The 16,050-nt window shown below is 47.6% G+C and overlaps 1 protein-coding gene across 1 annotated transcript; it reads right to left on the bottom strand.

The window, feature by feature from the left end:
* Positions 1-5,483: 5,483 nt before the first annotated feature.
* On the bottom strand, positions 5,484-7,884 carry LOC309796188 (OTU domain-containing protein 6A-like; the record flags this gene model as incomplete). Its single annotated transcript, XM_082609246.1, has 1 exon — positions 5,484-7,884. The coding sequence occupies exon 1, from the start codon at positions 6,354-6,356 to the stop codon at positions 5,484-5,486; it is 873 nt and encodes a 290-aa protein (XP_082465372.1). The 5' UTR covers positions 6,357-7,884.
* Positions 7,885-16,050: the final 8,166 nt, after the last annotated feature.

Genomic DNA, 16,050 nt, shown 5'->3' with positions numbered 1-16,050 from the left:
AGAATGATACCAGTTTGGTTTTTTTTTAAATACGCATGTCTATGTGTGTGTGTAGAAAAAGGGTGGAAGGAAGGAAGATACTGACTGGCCTGAGGAGTCCCCGCACACAGGCCCCCCTGTCCCCAAGAGGACACTCTGGTAAGCCCCAGTGGGATTTGCTTTCACGCTGCAGCCCAAGAAGTTTTGGCTTCCACTGTAGGACCTGCGGGAAGAGGCCAAGTGGCTCCAAAATTACTGTAGACAGAGTGAAGGGGTGGTTGCTGCCACAGCTGATAGTGTTATAGTGTTAGGCCCCTAGGTAATGATACATTTATTGCACATTTTATACATATTTTCATTTAATGTACCTAACATCCCAAGAGATACCTCTAAGACGGGCATTAACTGTCCCATGTTACTGATGAGGTAACTGAAGCCCAGAAAGATTAGATGACTTAATCCAAGTCACAAAGCTAGGAAGCGGGTATATGAGCTGGGCTTCAAATCCAGATAGGTGTCCTTGTCTTTGGCTGCTAAGGCAAAAGTGCATGATCATGAGGAGTAAATGAAGAATGGTAAGTAAATGAATGAAAGCTGCTTCTGGAATTGAACCCCTTTGGGAACAGTACCCCATGGCTTTTGCACACACAATTGCCCAGAACAGTCAACTGTCCTCAGTGACTGTGGTCACTGTTACAAAATGGAACAGACTGCAAATCCCTCATGTCCTGCCAGATCCCACAGCGAAGGCCCCTTCTTGGCTTGTGCTCTGGGCCTGGTTGGAATCTGGCCTGGGTTTACTCTTCCCCATCCTTCCAGCTGAAGGCAGACCCAGTGGAGGAAGCTGGGACAGGCCCAGTGAGATCTTAAGGGTTCCCTAGACAGAAATAGTTATTTCTCTTGTATTTAGGGAGAAAGAAGCCTGTAAAATGGGACTCTGCTGGTTTGTTTGCTGCCTTCTGCTGGGCAGAATTCCGTGGGCAGCACCAGGCCCTCCCCCCACTCCCAGCAAGGCCCACATTATCCAGGCAGTGCCCTCTTCACCAACCTATGCCCTCTTCCGCGGCCATGCCCCCTTCCTTGGCCAGTGCACCCTGCCTTCACAACAGTGCCCCCTCTGCATCCAGCCCCTCCCAACTTTATGTGCAGATAACTTCCCTAGCGAGTGCCTCCTCCCCTAGCCAGGTGCCACTCCCTAGCCCTTCCCCATGCAAAAGCCAGGAATCCCCTTTTCACCTTATACCAATTCATACCCTATACCAACCAGGCCCCTGGTCCTTGTCACCAGCCTATTCCCTCTTCCTCACTTCCCTAACCCTGCTCCTCAGTCTATACCCCCTTGGAGCCAGGCCCCCTTCCCCAGGTAGTCCCATTTCCCCACATTATGCACCCTGCCCCAGCAGATAAGCCCATCCCCCATCAGAAGCCCTTAACCTGCCTGTGCTTCCAAGCCAGCCAGGCCCTCTTCTCAGCCGGGCTCTCTTTGTCCGTTTATACGTGCCTCCCCAGCTACCTATGCCCCCTTCCCTGGCCAAGGCTACCTCCCCAGCCTGGTTCCCTTCCCCTCCTAGGCAGGCTTCCCCTATACCCACCTAGACCCTCGCCCCAGCGGAGTCACATTCCCAGCCAGTATCCTCTTTTGCAGTAACCCTACCCAGGCCCCTGCCTCGGCCCCTGCCCCAGCTTCTTACCCACCCACCCACCCCCGCCAGCCCGTGCCCAGGCTCCCTGACCCAACTTGCTTTTCCTTCCCCAGCCTATGCCCCCTTGCCCGGCCAGGCCCCTTTCCCCAGCCAGAGCCTCTTCCTCAGCCTATGCCTCCTTCTTGGCATTGGCCCCCTTTCTAAACCAGCCATCTTACCAGCCTGTGTCCAACTCTCCAGCCTCTAGCCACTTGCCTGGAAGTTTTCCCACCCTGGGCCACAGCCCAGCCTCTTTACCGTCCTATGCTGCCAGCCTCCCCTCCCCAGGCAGGCCTCAACCCCAGCCTGTGTTATTCCCCATGCAGGACCCTTCTGCTCGCAGGCCCCTCACCCAGCCAGGGCCTGTTCCCCGACCTGAGACCCTGTTGACAGCCTCCTTAGCCAGGCTACCCTTCCCCAGGCAAAGCCCCTTTTCAACCCTGTGTCCCCTTGCCCTCACGGGACCCCTTCTCCAGAAAGGGCCTCCTTCTGATAGCCAGGTGCTTGTGCCCAGCCTTTTCCCTTTTCAGCTGGACCACTTTTCCAAGGAGTTCCCCCTTCACTGGCCTTTCATAGCCAGTGCCAAGTCGCATGATGCTCGACCACCTCAAGCTCCACTCCTACGCCACCTCCATCCGCAAGGCCGTCTTGGCATCCATGGACAATGAAAATATGCACACCCCAGACATCGGGGGCCAGGGCACCACGTCAGAAGCCATCCACGACATCATCCGCCACATCCGCATCATCAACGGCCGGGCCGTGGAGGCCTAGGCCGTCCCCGGGACTGTCTCGGCCCACCCTTTACATCCGCTTCGCACCCCCAGCACCCTAATTGGCTCGGTGGATGGACCCAGAACAAACACACTTCTGCCATCCCCAGAAAAAAAAAAAAAAAAAGGCCCCCTTCCCTGGCCAAGCATCCTCCTCTCTCAGCTCTCCAACACCAGTAAAGTCCCCTCCCCAACCATGTGACATTTCCCTGCCGGGACCCCTTCACACACACATGCCCCCAGCTGGGAAGTCTTTCCCAGCCAGACTCCTCCCCACAGCCAGGCTCTCTTCACCCAGGGACCTAACAGCCTCTCCCCCAGTCTAAGCTCATTTCCCTAGGCGGGCCTCCTTCCCAGTAAGGTACCTTTCCTCAACCGGTATACCCCTTCCTCAACCAAACCCCTCCCCTAGCTTATTCCCCCTCCTCAGCCAGACCTTTTCCCCATCCCTAGCCTGTGCCCCCAGCTAGGTCCCTTTCCTCAACCATGTGCCCTCCCTCAGCCAGGACACACGCCTTCCTTCCCAGGCAGGATCCCTGCCCTAGCAGGCCCTCCCCACCTGCTAATCCCCCTCTTCCAGGCAGGTCCATCAACCCACCGATTATCCCATGCCCAGCCTATGTTGGTCTCAGCATTCGAACCTCTCCCGCCACCAGCTTCCTTTCCTTGCCTGTGCCTCCTTCCCAGGCCCCATTCCCCTGCCAGAGCCCCTCCCCAGGCAGGCCACCTTTCCCTGCCAGGATATTTTCTCCCCCCAATCTCCCCCAGCCCAGCCAGTCTCCCATCCTCAGCTTGTGCCACCCTATCAAGTCTCTGCTCCTTTTACAAGACAGGCCCCTTCCCACATCCAGGCCCCTTCCCCAGCCTCACCCTCTTCCCCAGCTTAAGCCTACTTTCCCAGCCAGATCTCTTTCCCTGGTCAGGTGCCATTCCCCAGGGTTTTTACCCTTTAACACTCAAGGATTCCTCTCTCATCCTTTGCCTCCTAACTCAACTAAGCCTCTTTCCCTTGACCAGCCGAGTCCTCCTTCCCTAAGCAGCCCCCGCTCCATTATCCCCTTCCTAGCCTGGCCTCCTTCTTCACCCTGTGCCCCAGTCCACACAGGTGTCCTTACCTCGCCGTCTCCCCTTCTTCTGCCTGTTCCCCTTTCCCCTGCCACGGCCCATTCATCCTCCTAGACTGACCCCTTCCCCAGTTTTCACCCTTTGTCCCAGCCAGGCCCCCTTCTACAGATTATGCCTCCCTTCCTGGCCTATTCTTCCTTCCCCAGCCAGCATTCTCATCCCTATAAAAGGCGCTCTTCTCACAATGCGTCCAAATACCTAGTTTTCTCAGGGACTTCCTCTTCTCAGACAGCTGGCTATCTGAAAATGTATCTGATGCACACATTTACACAGCGAGCTATCTGGCAGGATTTCTATATTTGCATTTTGAAAAGAGATTCCCCCCAACACACGCCCTGCCTTCAAAAAAAAAAAAAAAAGAAAAAAACAGTGGCACTTCTTTCCCTCCTGCAACTAGCCCTGGACTGGCAAGTTTTTGAAAGTGCAAGTACTTTGTCATGCATAGCAATGAGAACATCCTTAACTGGAGCCATTTCATGATGTTTTCACTGAGTGAAACATCAACTCAGGATAGCTTCAACTATCTTATTCCTCCCTATATCCTTCCCTGGGAGATATTCCACTCCAGACCACCATCAGGACTGCAGGCCCATTCCTCCTTCCAAAAGCCTCATCTGTCACTGTGTCCTCCCCCTTCCCTCCTGCTCCCTAACCCTCCAGGATTCCTTTGCTGAAGTCGATCCTGGGATACAAACTCTATATGAACTCAGTCAGCTATACAAAAATAGAAAACCAGGTATTTTTTTAAACTGCTTTTATTCTTTAAACAAACTACTGTTCGCCTTTTCCCCTTCGTATGTTTTAGTTTAGAACATTTGGTGTGTACAAAGAATTTTTAAATGAATGTAAGTAATCTCACTGAAGTACAGGACCTAAAGGTTAAATTTTTTTAAATTGTTTACTGCAAATCATTTCACTTTTACTTTTTTTTGGCAAATTCAAGATATCAACAAGTCTCAAATATCAACAAAAGTATATTGCTCATTTTTTGTGCTTCATAGCAGTTGCAGATATAACAAAATGAATCAACGACTTTAATACTTTTTAAAATCTCTCTTTAAATACTTTTTATCTCTAAGAATTAAGGAAAACGACTAAGTTCAGATCTTTCACACTCATACCAGTTGTAGATAGAACAAAGTGGACCAAGTGCTTGAACAGCGTTATACCCTTTTATGTCTGAGAATAAAGGAAACTTACTAGTTGATGTCACCCCTCACAGTCAGTTAAACTACCTATCAGTTTGTCTCTTCTTACTTCACATCAGTTGCAGATATAATGAAATGAATCAACTACTTGAATAAAGTCATGTCCTTTCTTATATTTAATAAAGGAAATTAAATTGAGATCTTTCACATCTTAGAGCAAGCCTTATCTAGCCTATCAGTTTCGGTAAATCTACTTTCTACATTTAACGCTTACATTTAACTTCTAAAGTTAACAAACATTATTTAGAATTCAGAAAACATCTAAACAACTGTCATTAATTTGCAACCATACAAGGTTTTATGAAAAAACAAAACAAAATACTAGGGCTTCCCTGGTGGCTCAGTGGTTAAGAATCCTGGGGACACGGGTTCCAGCCCTGGTCGGGGAAGACCCAACCCCACATGCCGCGGAGCAAGAAAGGTGGGAACTTGGCATAGTCACTCCGCTAGGGTAGGACGGTGCAGATGTCTTCCTGGTCACCGGCCTCCGGTTCCCCTAACCCCGTGAAAGAAGCAACCCAGGGACGATCGAGGAGGATAGAAGAGCGAGGGAGGAAGAAGGGGGGGCGGGGGTGGAGAGAGGGGGTGAACTCTGAGTAAAATGAATCAACAAAACCCTGAGAAAACCGAAGGAAAAAAGCGGAGCCTGCTGAGGAGACGCGGCGGCGGCAGCTTCGGCTCCAACGGCAGCCGCCACGGCGATGGCGGCAGCGGGCCTACAAGAGACGGCAGGCCAGGCACCTGACGGAGCCGGTGTCGAGCGGCTTCACCGAGTTGTAGTGCTCCCCGCAGGTGGAGGAGCTCTTGTAGACCAGGGTGAGCGGCTTCTTGGTGTACTCCTCTCCGTAGACGACGGCGGGCGAGTTGGCCTGGATCACCTCGATGGGGGTCTGCAGGACGTGCGACAGGGCCCTCAGCTCGAGCTGGCCTCCACACGACGCGCTGAGCACGATGTCGTCGCAGTAGCTCAAGAAGTCGTCGCGGCTGCAGGCGTCGCCGGTTTCGGGGTCGCTGTAGAAGGGCAGGAAGTCCTCGACATGCTTCCGCATGTACTCGGCGGTGCGCCTCCGCAGGCTCTCCACGGTCACGGAGAACACCAACTGGTCTTGGATGGCGCGGTACATGCAGTGGCCGTCGGCCGGGATAGCCTTCATCTCCAGATTCCTGGCCCACAGGATGCCGTCGAGCTTCCTTTCCTCGTCATGGCGGAAGCTGGCCAGATGCTCCATCTCAGCCTTGGCCATCCTCTCCTGCCTTTCTCTCTCGAGGGCCACCTTTCTTTCGCGCCTTCTCTGTGCCCTCGAGAGGTGAGGAGGCTTGTCCTCGAGATCCAGCTTGCCCAGATCTTCAGTGACTGAATCGAGGTTGCTGTTATCAGGGAAACTCTCCTGGAACTTCTGCAGCTCCTGCTGCTGCTTCTGCTCCATCTCGGCCTCGAGGCGGGCCACATCGAGGAGCAACTGCTTTCTTCTCTTCTCGTCCCTCTTGGGGACCGAGCTCTTCATGCCCTGAATGTGGGCCTGCAGCTCTGCCTTCTCGCGCTTGTGGCGTCGTAACATCCGCTGATGCTCACTCTGTGCATCTCCCATGATGTTTAAGGGCAGGCGAGAATCGAAGTTTGGTGGCTGAAGTACCGCTACAGTTCGCGTCAACAGTCTAACCACCCAACCGGCTAGAGCTCCTCAGCCTCCCGTGGCGGCTGTACTCTCTTCCCCTCACCCGCGGCTGCCCTCACTCTATTAACGGCCCTCTCTGCCATTGGCCACTGTCTCTCCACGGCTACGCCTCCTAAACACTCCTGGCACTAGGATTGGCTGTTGGGAGACACTACGTATGCCCCCAGTAGACCCCGTAGCAAGGGGTGCTTCCGGTTTTAGCGGGGTTCCTGTCCCGGATGTAAAATCCCGCCTTGGTGCATCATGTGCAGCAACTGAGCTTGTGGAGATTTTCGTGGGCTCTGAACTGCGTACTTCACTTCCTAGCCTGAACACAGTGCAGACACTGGTCGTGCTTGAGAATCACATGACAAATACTGTTACACCAGATGAATGTGCCCTTGACACCGGACTTCCCATTGCTCCCAGTGTTCAGGAGGCAATGTGGCTCTCTCCAGTTCTTTAGTTGCCTTGACTGATGAACCCTTAATTTTGTGTATCAGAACAAGATATTTCCTTATGTTCCTGGGAACACAGAATCCTTTCAGTTTAGGCCTCAAATCCACCCTGTCCCATCTCAGTGTGAGAAAGCAACAACCTTAAAGTTCACTACAGCTGAGCAGACTTCGTCTTGTGCCAACAGAATGCACCTACCCTAAACTCCCCTTCTCCTGGGTTCCCAGCTTCCAAAATGGGCTCCCATGAAGCATGACAGTTGGCCTTCATCAAGCCACTTCCTTCTGATTATTTTGAATCTCTAAAAGTTCTAAAAAATAAAATAAAGTAAAATAAAATCCCTAAGCTCTTTCAAACATGCTCTCATCCTGCCCCACTCTGCTCATCTGTATCGTGAATTCCCAAACAGGAAGGCTCTTGAGACAACCTCCTCCCTGTTACAAATGAGGAAAGTGGACATTTGTCCAAGTTTTTACATATATCAAAACTTCAGTCGTTTTTAGTGCTAACTAGGATTCCATGATATGGATGTACTGTAGTTCACTTAACCATTCACCTGTTGAAGGACATCTGGGCTGTTTCCAGTTTGGGGTTGTTACAACCCCTGCTATAAACATCCATATACAGGTGTTTTGTGTGAGCACAAGGCTTCATTTCTCTGGGAAAAAAATGCCCAGGAGTGCAATTTCTGGGTCATATTATAAGTGTATGTTTAGTTTGTGAAGAAGCTATTTTCCAGAGTGGTTGTACCATTGTGCGTTCTCACCAGCAGTGTATGCGCAATCAGGTTTCTCTGCATCCTCACCAGCATTTGGTGTCGTCATCATTTTTTATTTTTAGTCATTCTGATAGATGTGTAGTGGTCTCATTTTACAAATTACTTTGCAGCTTCGTTTTTCTAATGAGTACTTAAAATATGAAGCTACTTTTAGGAAAACACTGAATTAAAATTTTTTTAACTTGAATTATTCATTATAATGATTTTCTGTGTTTTAAGAAAGACTTTAACTTTTAATCAGGCTAGCTATTGTGTATGGAGGTAGCACTACCATACTGAAATTTTTAAAATTTAACATTTAGAGCAAGCCTGTTAGGGAAATTTTTATTCACTGGAAAAAAGTCATGGCTAATTGTTTTTTCATTAAAAAAAGAAAAGCATTTGCAATTTTAAATGATGTTTTTCTTAATTTAAAAAGGTCTTTTGTTTGCAGAAAAGAATACTACAAAATGATTTTAATGAGTCTCACAGTATCTAGGAATCTTTACACTGATTGATTTTTATTGAAATACAATATAAAATAAAACTGTAATATATGCTCACTGTCAATAATCTGGAGAAATTAAATTCCATAATTCTCCTGGGAGAAAACCCCTGTGAACATTTTTTTTTTTTTTTTTTTTTTTTTGCGGTACACGGGCCTCTCACCGCTGTGGCCTCTCCCGTTGCGGAGCACAGGCTCCGGACGCGCAGGCTCAGCGGCCATGGCTCACGGGCCCAGCCGCTCCGCGGCATGTGGACCGGGGCACGAACCCGTGTCCCCTGCATCGGCAGGCAGACTCTCAACCACTGCGCCACCGGGGAAGCCCTCTGTTAACATTTTGTGTTTATTCTTGCCATGCCTATTCTACTCAAATAGAACTGTTAAACAAAGAAACAACAGACCCAAAATGAAGTCACGTGTGCTATGCCCCACATCAGTAAACCAAGACTTAATACGTAACCAAATTGCAGTTTTAGCCCATCCCATGAAAGTGACTTTAACCAGTCAGTCTGGAATTTCCTGGCCAGCACTAGTGAGGTAGTCTGCCACATAGACCCCTGCCTTCCCCAAAAGGAAGGTGACCTCTGTCTGAAATAACCCCTTATTTTGTTGATGACTTCTTTGTCCCACCCCTTCTCTGCCTTTCAAAACCTTCCGTTTTGTACAGTTCCTTGGAGCTCCTCACTACTTGGTGGATGGGATGCTGTCCCATTTGTGAATTGCTGAATAAAGCCAATTGATCTTCAAATTCACTCAGGTGAATTTTGTTTGTTAACAGAACTCTAAGCGGTGCTCCCTGCCATCCTGTCTGCCTATCGCCCTCCCCACCTTGGCCTCTGGGGACCTCCCTTCTCTCTTCAAAGATCAGTGAGGGAAATACATCAAGGCTAAAAATTTGACCTGGCTCAAAGTAAAAAGTCAAAACAACAAACAACAAAGCAAAACAGAAAGTTCTTAAATTTCAAAGTTTCTGCGGCAATTTCTTTGTGTCACCAAGGTTTAGTGGTTCTGCTTTTAGACAAGGCATTGTAGTGGGCCTCAGGTCTCTGCATCAGTAGAAGCAGAAGAAAGAAACAGAAACTGCTTTGCAAATGATGCAAAACTCAAAATCCATTGTGGGTCCGATTTCAGGAAAAAATTATACTGCTTTTAATGGAATTAATGATCCCCTCATCTTAGCAATGAAGGAAGGAAGGGCCAGAGAGGGGGAGTGTTGGGCTGATGGTCACACTGCAGAATTCCACGGCTGACTCGTCTGTGTCACGTTTCCCACCGCACTGTGCTGCTGCCACACGCAGCCTTGACATGACTCTTGGCTGTAAGTCAGGCAGAACAGTCCCAACATAGCTTCTGGGGCCATCGGGAGGAATCCCTCATGAAACGGCTGTAAATTCATCTATGAGATTCAAAGAGACCTTGTACGTGCCCTCCGACAATGCCCACGTGTGAGCGAGAGACTCCTCATGAGCTCTGCAAGCCTGAAATCGCCTTGTAAAGGTGGAGGGCAGGCCTGGAGAGGAGAAATTCCTGCGGTGGAACACACGTGCATCTGCCCCTAGGGCCTGCCTCCTCCTTGGCCAAAGCAAAGAGCCTGTTCAAGCAAACTCAAGTGGATTTAAAGAAACACACTTATTTTTCCCTGAAAAAGTAATGTGTTCGGGCTTCCCTGGTGGTGCACTGGTTAAGAATCCACCTGCCAATGCAGTGGACACAGGTTCAAGCCCTGGTCCAGGAAGATCCCACATGCCTCGGAGCAACTAAGCCCGTGTGCCACAACTACTGAAGCTCGCGCGCCTAGAGCCCGTGCTCCACAACAAGAGAAGCCACCGCAATGAGAAGCCCGCACACTGCAACAAAGAGTAGCCCCCGCTCAGGGCAATTAGAGAAAGCCTCGTGCAGCAACAAAGACCCTACAAAGCCAAAAACAAAAAAAAGAAAGTAAAAATCTCATAATCTCACAATTCAGACTTCACAATTCACTGCTGACATTTGGCTTGTAGCTTTTTAGTGTTTCATTTATATATGCATGTATGTATATCTGTATGTATATTACTGTATAAATGTATATGTATACATATGTATATATAATATGATTCTTATTATAGTAAAATAAATACAATTTACCATTTTAACCAAAAGATGTGGAATTTAGACTTTACTGTCTCTGAGGATTATTTGCTTTCCTTGAAAGCAGTGGGATGTGTGTATGACAAAGAGACAGGCTGTGAACTGTGGTCAAATAGTTACCTACTAGAGAACTACAGGAGGAAGGGTGTAGAGCCCTCCCTGCATTGTCCTGCTGAAGCTCCTGTCTTATTATTATCAACTGAAAAATTCTCAGCTTGGTGACTACTGATGGGTGACACACTCTTGTCTTGCTACTGCTTTTATTTATTTATTTATTTGGCTGTGCCATGTGGCTTGTGGGATCTTAGTTCCCTGACCAGGGATTGAACTCGGGCCCTTGGCAGTGAAAGCGTGGAGTCCTAACCACTGGACCACCTGGGAAATCCCGTACTGCTTTTATTCTTAAAATTTGATTATATACTTAAAATTTTAAACTCTATTTATATTTTGAATAATCAGTGCTTTTACACCCTATTCTCAGCTGCTGAGTTGGTCTCCTTGGAGTTTCTTGTGTATCATTTCTAAGAGTCTGTGCTCACTCATATGCTCCTTTCAGTTTGGCTCAGAGGTACAAAAAGCTTTAGTGTACAAAGGTTGTATATGTGAAACTGGGGACACTCTACTTGATTGGTAATTGAAGGGATTTTTAAGGGCCTATCTCAGTGGACCTCTTCCTGAGATACTCCAGCCAGAAACCAGGGAATCACCTCTGATCCTGTCTTTGTCTTTACCCTCCTCATAAAACAAATGTTAATTCTACTCCCAGTGTCCATCACTTTGGTCCCCTGTTCTCTCCCTGCTGCCACAGCCCCAGGCCACGTCAGCGTCGTCTGTCATGGATGAAAAGACAGCCTCTCAAATCAGCCTCTTGCCTCCAATCTCTCTCCTTGCAATCCATCCTTTCCCCTAAGATTCCTTATCTCTAAAGCATAGCTCTGATGTCTCATTCCTTCTGAAAAACAAACTTTTAACGGATTCTACTGCCCCTAGGGTAACATTCTAACTCCTGAGTACAGAAGATTTTTTTCCACAAAGGATGGAGCAAGTGGCAGAAATATTCTCTCTTCTCGGATGTGGCTGGTCACTGAATCTGGGCCCTACGGGAAGGCAGCTCATGATCAGAAACTCATGACTGGGATCAGAACCCGGTTACTCCCAGGACCCCTCAGGGATGCTTGCATTCCTGGGAATGGACAAACACTCATTCACATCAGACTGCCACAGGCCCCCGAGTTCTCACTTACTCCTTAGAGAGCCCACTCCGCAGGGGCTAGAATACCCCGAGTAGCCCGTTCGTGGTTTCAAGGTAGCTGAGAAGCCCAGATAAAGCGGCTTCGTGGACATGGGAAAACACCGCTGCCGCTCCCCATTTCCTTCCGCTTTTGTTTCAAACAAAATTCTGACGTGATTTTGCAAGAACTTTGAACTCACCTCCAATTCCAGGAAAGCCTTATTAGCCTCTTCCTAGGAGGTGACTCAGTTTGGTGATGAACCTTGGTGGCTTCACCTCGGCCACCCTGGTCAATGCAGTCCCTCCCCCGCCAGCTCCCACAGATGCAAGACGGCAGGGGCTCCGGATTTTGTTTCTCACAGGCTCAAAGGAGCAACAGAGCGCGTGTGCTCATGGGCTTCACTCTGATTGGGCAGGCCCAAGCCATAGATTCACCTTGAGCCAATCACTGTGGCCCGGAAGAATCGGTGCTTTGATTGGCAGACCTGAAAGGGGAGGGTCCTGGAGGTGAACCGCTGTCACCCCAAGAGGGTGACAGGGGTTCGCACCCCCAAAAAGGAGATTGGAGGCTTTTGTGGCGATGGAGGGAAACAGACGCTGGAGATGCGAACAACCCTTCTTTACTCGTGTCTCGCCCACTGCCACCTCTGGTGTTTGCCTCCTGGGGACCTCACAGCCTGGGACGCTCTTCCCTTGAGGGCTTCCCCCCTAAATCTGAGATGAACTTTCCGAGCTTCCCGTTCCCTCTTCCTCCCTACTCCAAGCTGGCCCAGAGCATTCCCACTTCACTTCCTCATCTTCTTAACTGGACCACAGCACTTAAGGCTGGGCCTTGGGTTGGCAGTCACTTGGATTTGTGTGCTTCTCATCTCCGAGGCCGTGAGGCTGCCATGGAGAGCACAAACTCAGTCTTAATTATTTTGGGGCCCCTACCCAGCCAGCAGTGCCTGCTAGTAGAGATACTCAGTGTATTTGGTTGAACTGATTAGGATACTTAAACTGTTTTCAAGCCCCCTCAAATATGTCAGAAGCACTATTTACACACTTGAGAATGTATTCCAGTGTTTCTAGGCTATTCATTAGAACAGGTCCCTTGGGCAACTCTGCAAGCCCGCTCAACCGGTAGTTTTGCACTTAGGAACAAGGGCTGGAGTCAACATTGCAGTTGCGGTGTCTCCACCTTAGGCTATTCCTGCAGCTCCACAATACTGTTGTGTTTCCAAACTCAAGACTCATCAGGGCCATCCCTGGGGGAGGGATGAACATTTCTGTGGTCCTAGAAAGAGGACTCAACTGAGTAAAAGAGGCCTGGCAAATCTCCTTTAGTGCTCCCCCAGCTCCCGGCCCAGGCCTTCCCCATGCCCAGGGGCTTCTGTGGTTCTCTTCTGGCTCACTCCCCACCTCTAAGTAAAAGAAACCTCTTTTGTTTTCAAATTTCTTCTAAATCCCCATTAGACGCTTGAATGGCCTGAAAACCTCTGAGGTGGTGGCTATCCAGCCTGGGCTTACACATCTCCAATAACAGAGAACTCACCACCTTGTGAGATGGTTTTTCATATCTTTGAATAGCTCTGATTATCAAAACATTTCTTTCTTACGCCAAACCAAGACTGCTTCCCTATTGTTTCTGCCATGTAGTGTTGTGGGGTCATACACAATGTTCAGAGACAGTTCCTAGATTTGTGTGAGTGTGTGTGTGTGTGTGTGTGAAGGAGAGAGACAGAGACAGAGAGATAGAGAGACAGAGAAACCAAGACAGACGCAGAGGGAGCTGGAAGGGCCTACAGAGATCATCTAGGTCAATGGTTAACACACTGTTTTGGCAAGATTAATTCAGGAGCAGTAAACATATTTAAGGGGCACATCTTTCCTATTCAAAGTCAAGTTGGGACTTGATGGCTGAGTTAATGAGCATATGCATAATCCCCCTAGGAGATACCCACCGAAATAAAACAGAATCAAAATGAGATAAGAAGATGTCTTCTTTTTCCAAGTAGGAACAGGCCACAGACGCAGAGCACAACCTTGGTATCTCCATATGCAAAATAATTTAAACCAAAGTAAAAATGAAGACGCCAGGAAAAAAAGGCAGAAGCTACCTGGCTCCTCCCACGCCCTCCCCGACCCCATGACAAAAGGCCAGTTCACTATTTCTGTTTCCCTTGTTTTCTATCTGTTGCTCCAAGGGCTAGGTTTTCTCTTTCCTTTATTCTTTTTTTTTTAATCTTCTAAATGGGAGCATAGGCAATTCGCTTTTAGTTCTACTGGTGGTTATTTTTATGACGGTAAGCCCCACGCTTAAGCCTACAATTCTCAATTTTTCAACTTCAAAACTGAAATGGTATCTTTGATTCACCCTCTGAGAGATAAGAAAAATTTCACATTTACTCTTTACCTCCTGACTGTTTTGTCTAATTTTTGTCCCTATCTATTTTAGATAAATTATGGTTGTTTTACACAGCATAGCTTTTCTTCCAAGGACTCTACCTGACTGTCAGAGTCTCACTTCAAAGAAAGGCCCAGGCGCAGTTTCACAAGTGAATGGACTGTTTCAAACTTTCAAGGAGCAGATAATTCCTATGATATTTAAATTATCCCAGAGGAAGAGGAAGAAAGGAAATAGTGTTTTGAAATCATTTTTTTCTAGGTTTTAGATGATACATAGATACAACTTTCTACTTAAAAATTCAATGGTATAATGGATAAACAAAATGTGGTATATACACACGATGGACTATTATTCAGCTTTAAAAAGGAAATTCTGACACCTGCTACAACGTGGATGAACCTTGAAGACATTATGCTATGTGAAATAAGCCAGTCACAAAAGGACAAATATTGTATGATTCCACTTATATGAGGTACATAGAGTAGTCAAATTGAGAGACAGAGAGTAGAATGTTGGTTGCCAGGGGCTGGCAGGAGAGAGAATGAGGAGATATATAGCCTTGCAATAAAAAAATCCAACTCTATCGAAGGACATAGTTTAAAAGGAAAAAGCTCAACACCTTCCTCCTCCCACCCACCCATTTCTTTCCCTCTCCCTAGAGGAAACAATTCATATGGATGATCCAAAATTTACTCAGCTAGTCCTCACTGAGGATATTTAGGTTGTATCTAGAGTTTTACTTGCACAAACAACACTCTAATGAATAGCCTTGAAATATACTGCCGTATAATACGTATACCTGTAGTATAGGTCCCTGGATATGGACTGCCAGTTCAAAAGCTATGTGCGTTTTATTTAGCGAGTTAGTTAGGTTTAGATTTATTGATTAACTCATATAGTTCAAAATATCAGCCATTTAAGAGATCACACAGTGCAAAGCTCCGTCCCATCCTTTTCCCCCAGCAACTTGGTCCCCCTCCTCAAAAGCAACCAATAGTATCATTTAAAATATATTCTTTAGTCATGTACAAGGGAAACAGTATGTTTGAGAATGCCTGTTTCTGCATTCTCCCATCAACACAGCATATTATCAAACTTGACTTCTTTGCTAATCTGACTGATGAAAAATGGTATCTCATTCAATGTGTATTTATTTAATTTGTAATATTATGAGTAAAACCGATGGTTACTAAAGCTGGGAGACCATGCCAGCCTCCCTCTGCAGCTTCTTTCCCACAGCTCCCTCACCTGTCACCTCTATCCTCCAGCTCCACTGAACACGGACACACCATGTTCTTTTTTTTTTTTTTTTTTTTTAATGTGGACCATTTTTTTTTAAAGTCTTTATTGAATTTGTTACAACACTGCTTCCCTTTTGTGTTTTGGTTTGTTGGCCTCAAGGCACGTGGGATCCCAGCTTCCCGACCAGGGATCGAACCCTCACCCCCTGCATTGGAAGGCAAAGTCCCAACCTCTGGGCCACCAGGGAAGTCCCGACACCCTGTTCTTTCACTCCTGCCTTTGCTCTGGCTGTGTCCTCTGCGAGCTCCTCCTAAGCCTCCCTGCCACCCCAGGTCTGATGAAGTGTCCTTCCTCTGTGCTTCCTTTCATCACAGCACTGGTCATGCTGCCTTCTGTTTATTTCTGTCTATTTTCCCATCTGCCATTTCTACTAGATGGTGAGCGCTGGGACTGGATCTTTATCTCTCTACCTCTACTGTTTATCACCATTCTCTTCAGTAAATATGGAGTGAATGGATGAATGGACAGCTGGCAGTTTCACATGGAGGTCACTGGAATGCAGTTATTCTGTGTGACTGGCTGAAACGAGATTTACCCTCTCATAAGAATGTCATATATGTGGAAGGTGGCACTTGAAATCAGTGGTGAAATGGTGGATTATTCAGTAAGTGGTGTGGGGCTAACTGGTTAATTACCATAATTGGAGAAAATCAATTTATGTCCTTGTCTTCCACCCAAGTAATTTCCAGGTGGATATGTTAAATAGTGTTAAATATAAAGAGAAAGCATAAAAAACTTGAAAGTATATACGAATATTGATCCAACCTCGGGATGGGGAAGCCCTTTCTAAGCAAGATACCAAGACAGAAACCATAAAGAAAAAGATCGATAGATAGACTCCATTACAATTTTAAACTTGAG

This window comes from Mesoplodon mirus, assembly GCF_964341445.2.
Source record: "Mesoplodon mirus genome assembly, chromosome: X".
In the NCBI taxonomy this organism is placed as follows: Eukaryota; Metazoa; Chordata; class Mammalia; order Artiodactyla; family Ziphiidae; genus Mesoplodon; species Mesoplodon mirus.
The sequence above is the reverse complement of the archived record's forward strand: the minus strand, read 5'-3'. Positions and strand labels throughout refer to the sequence as shown.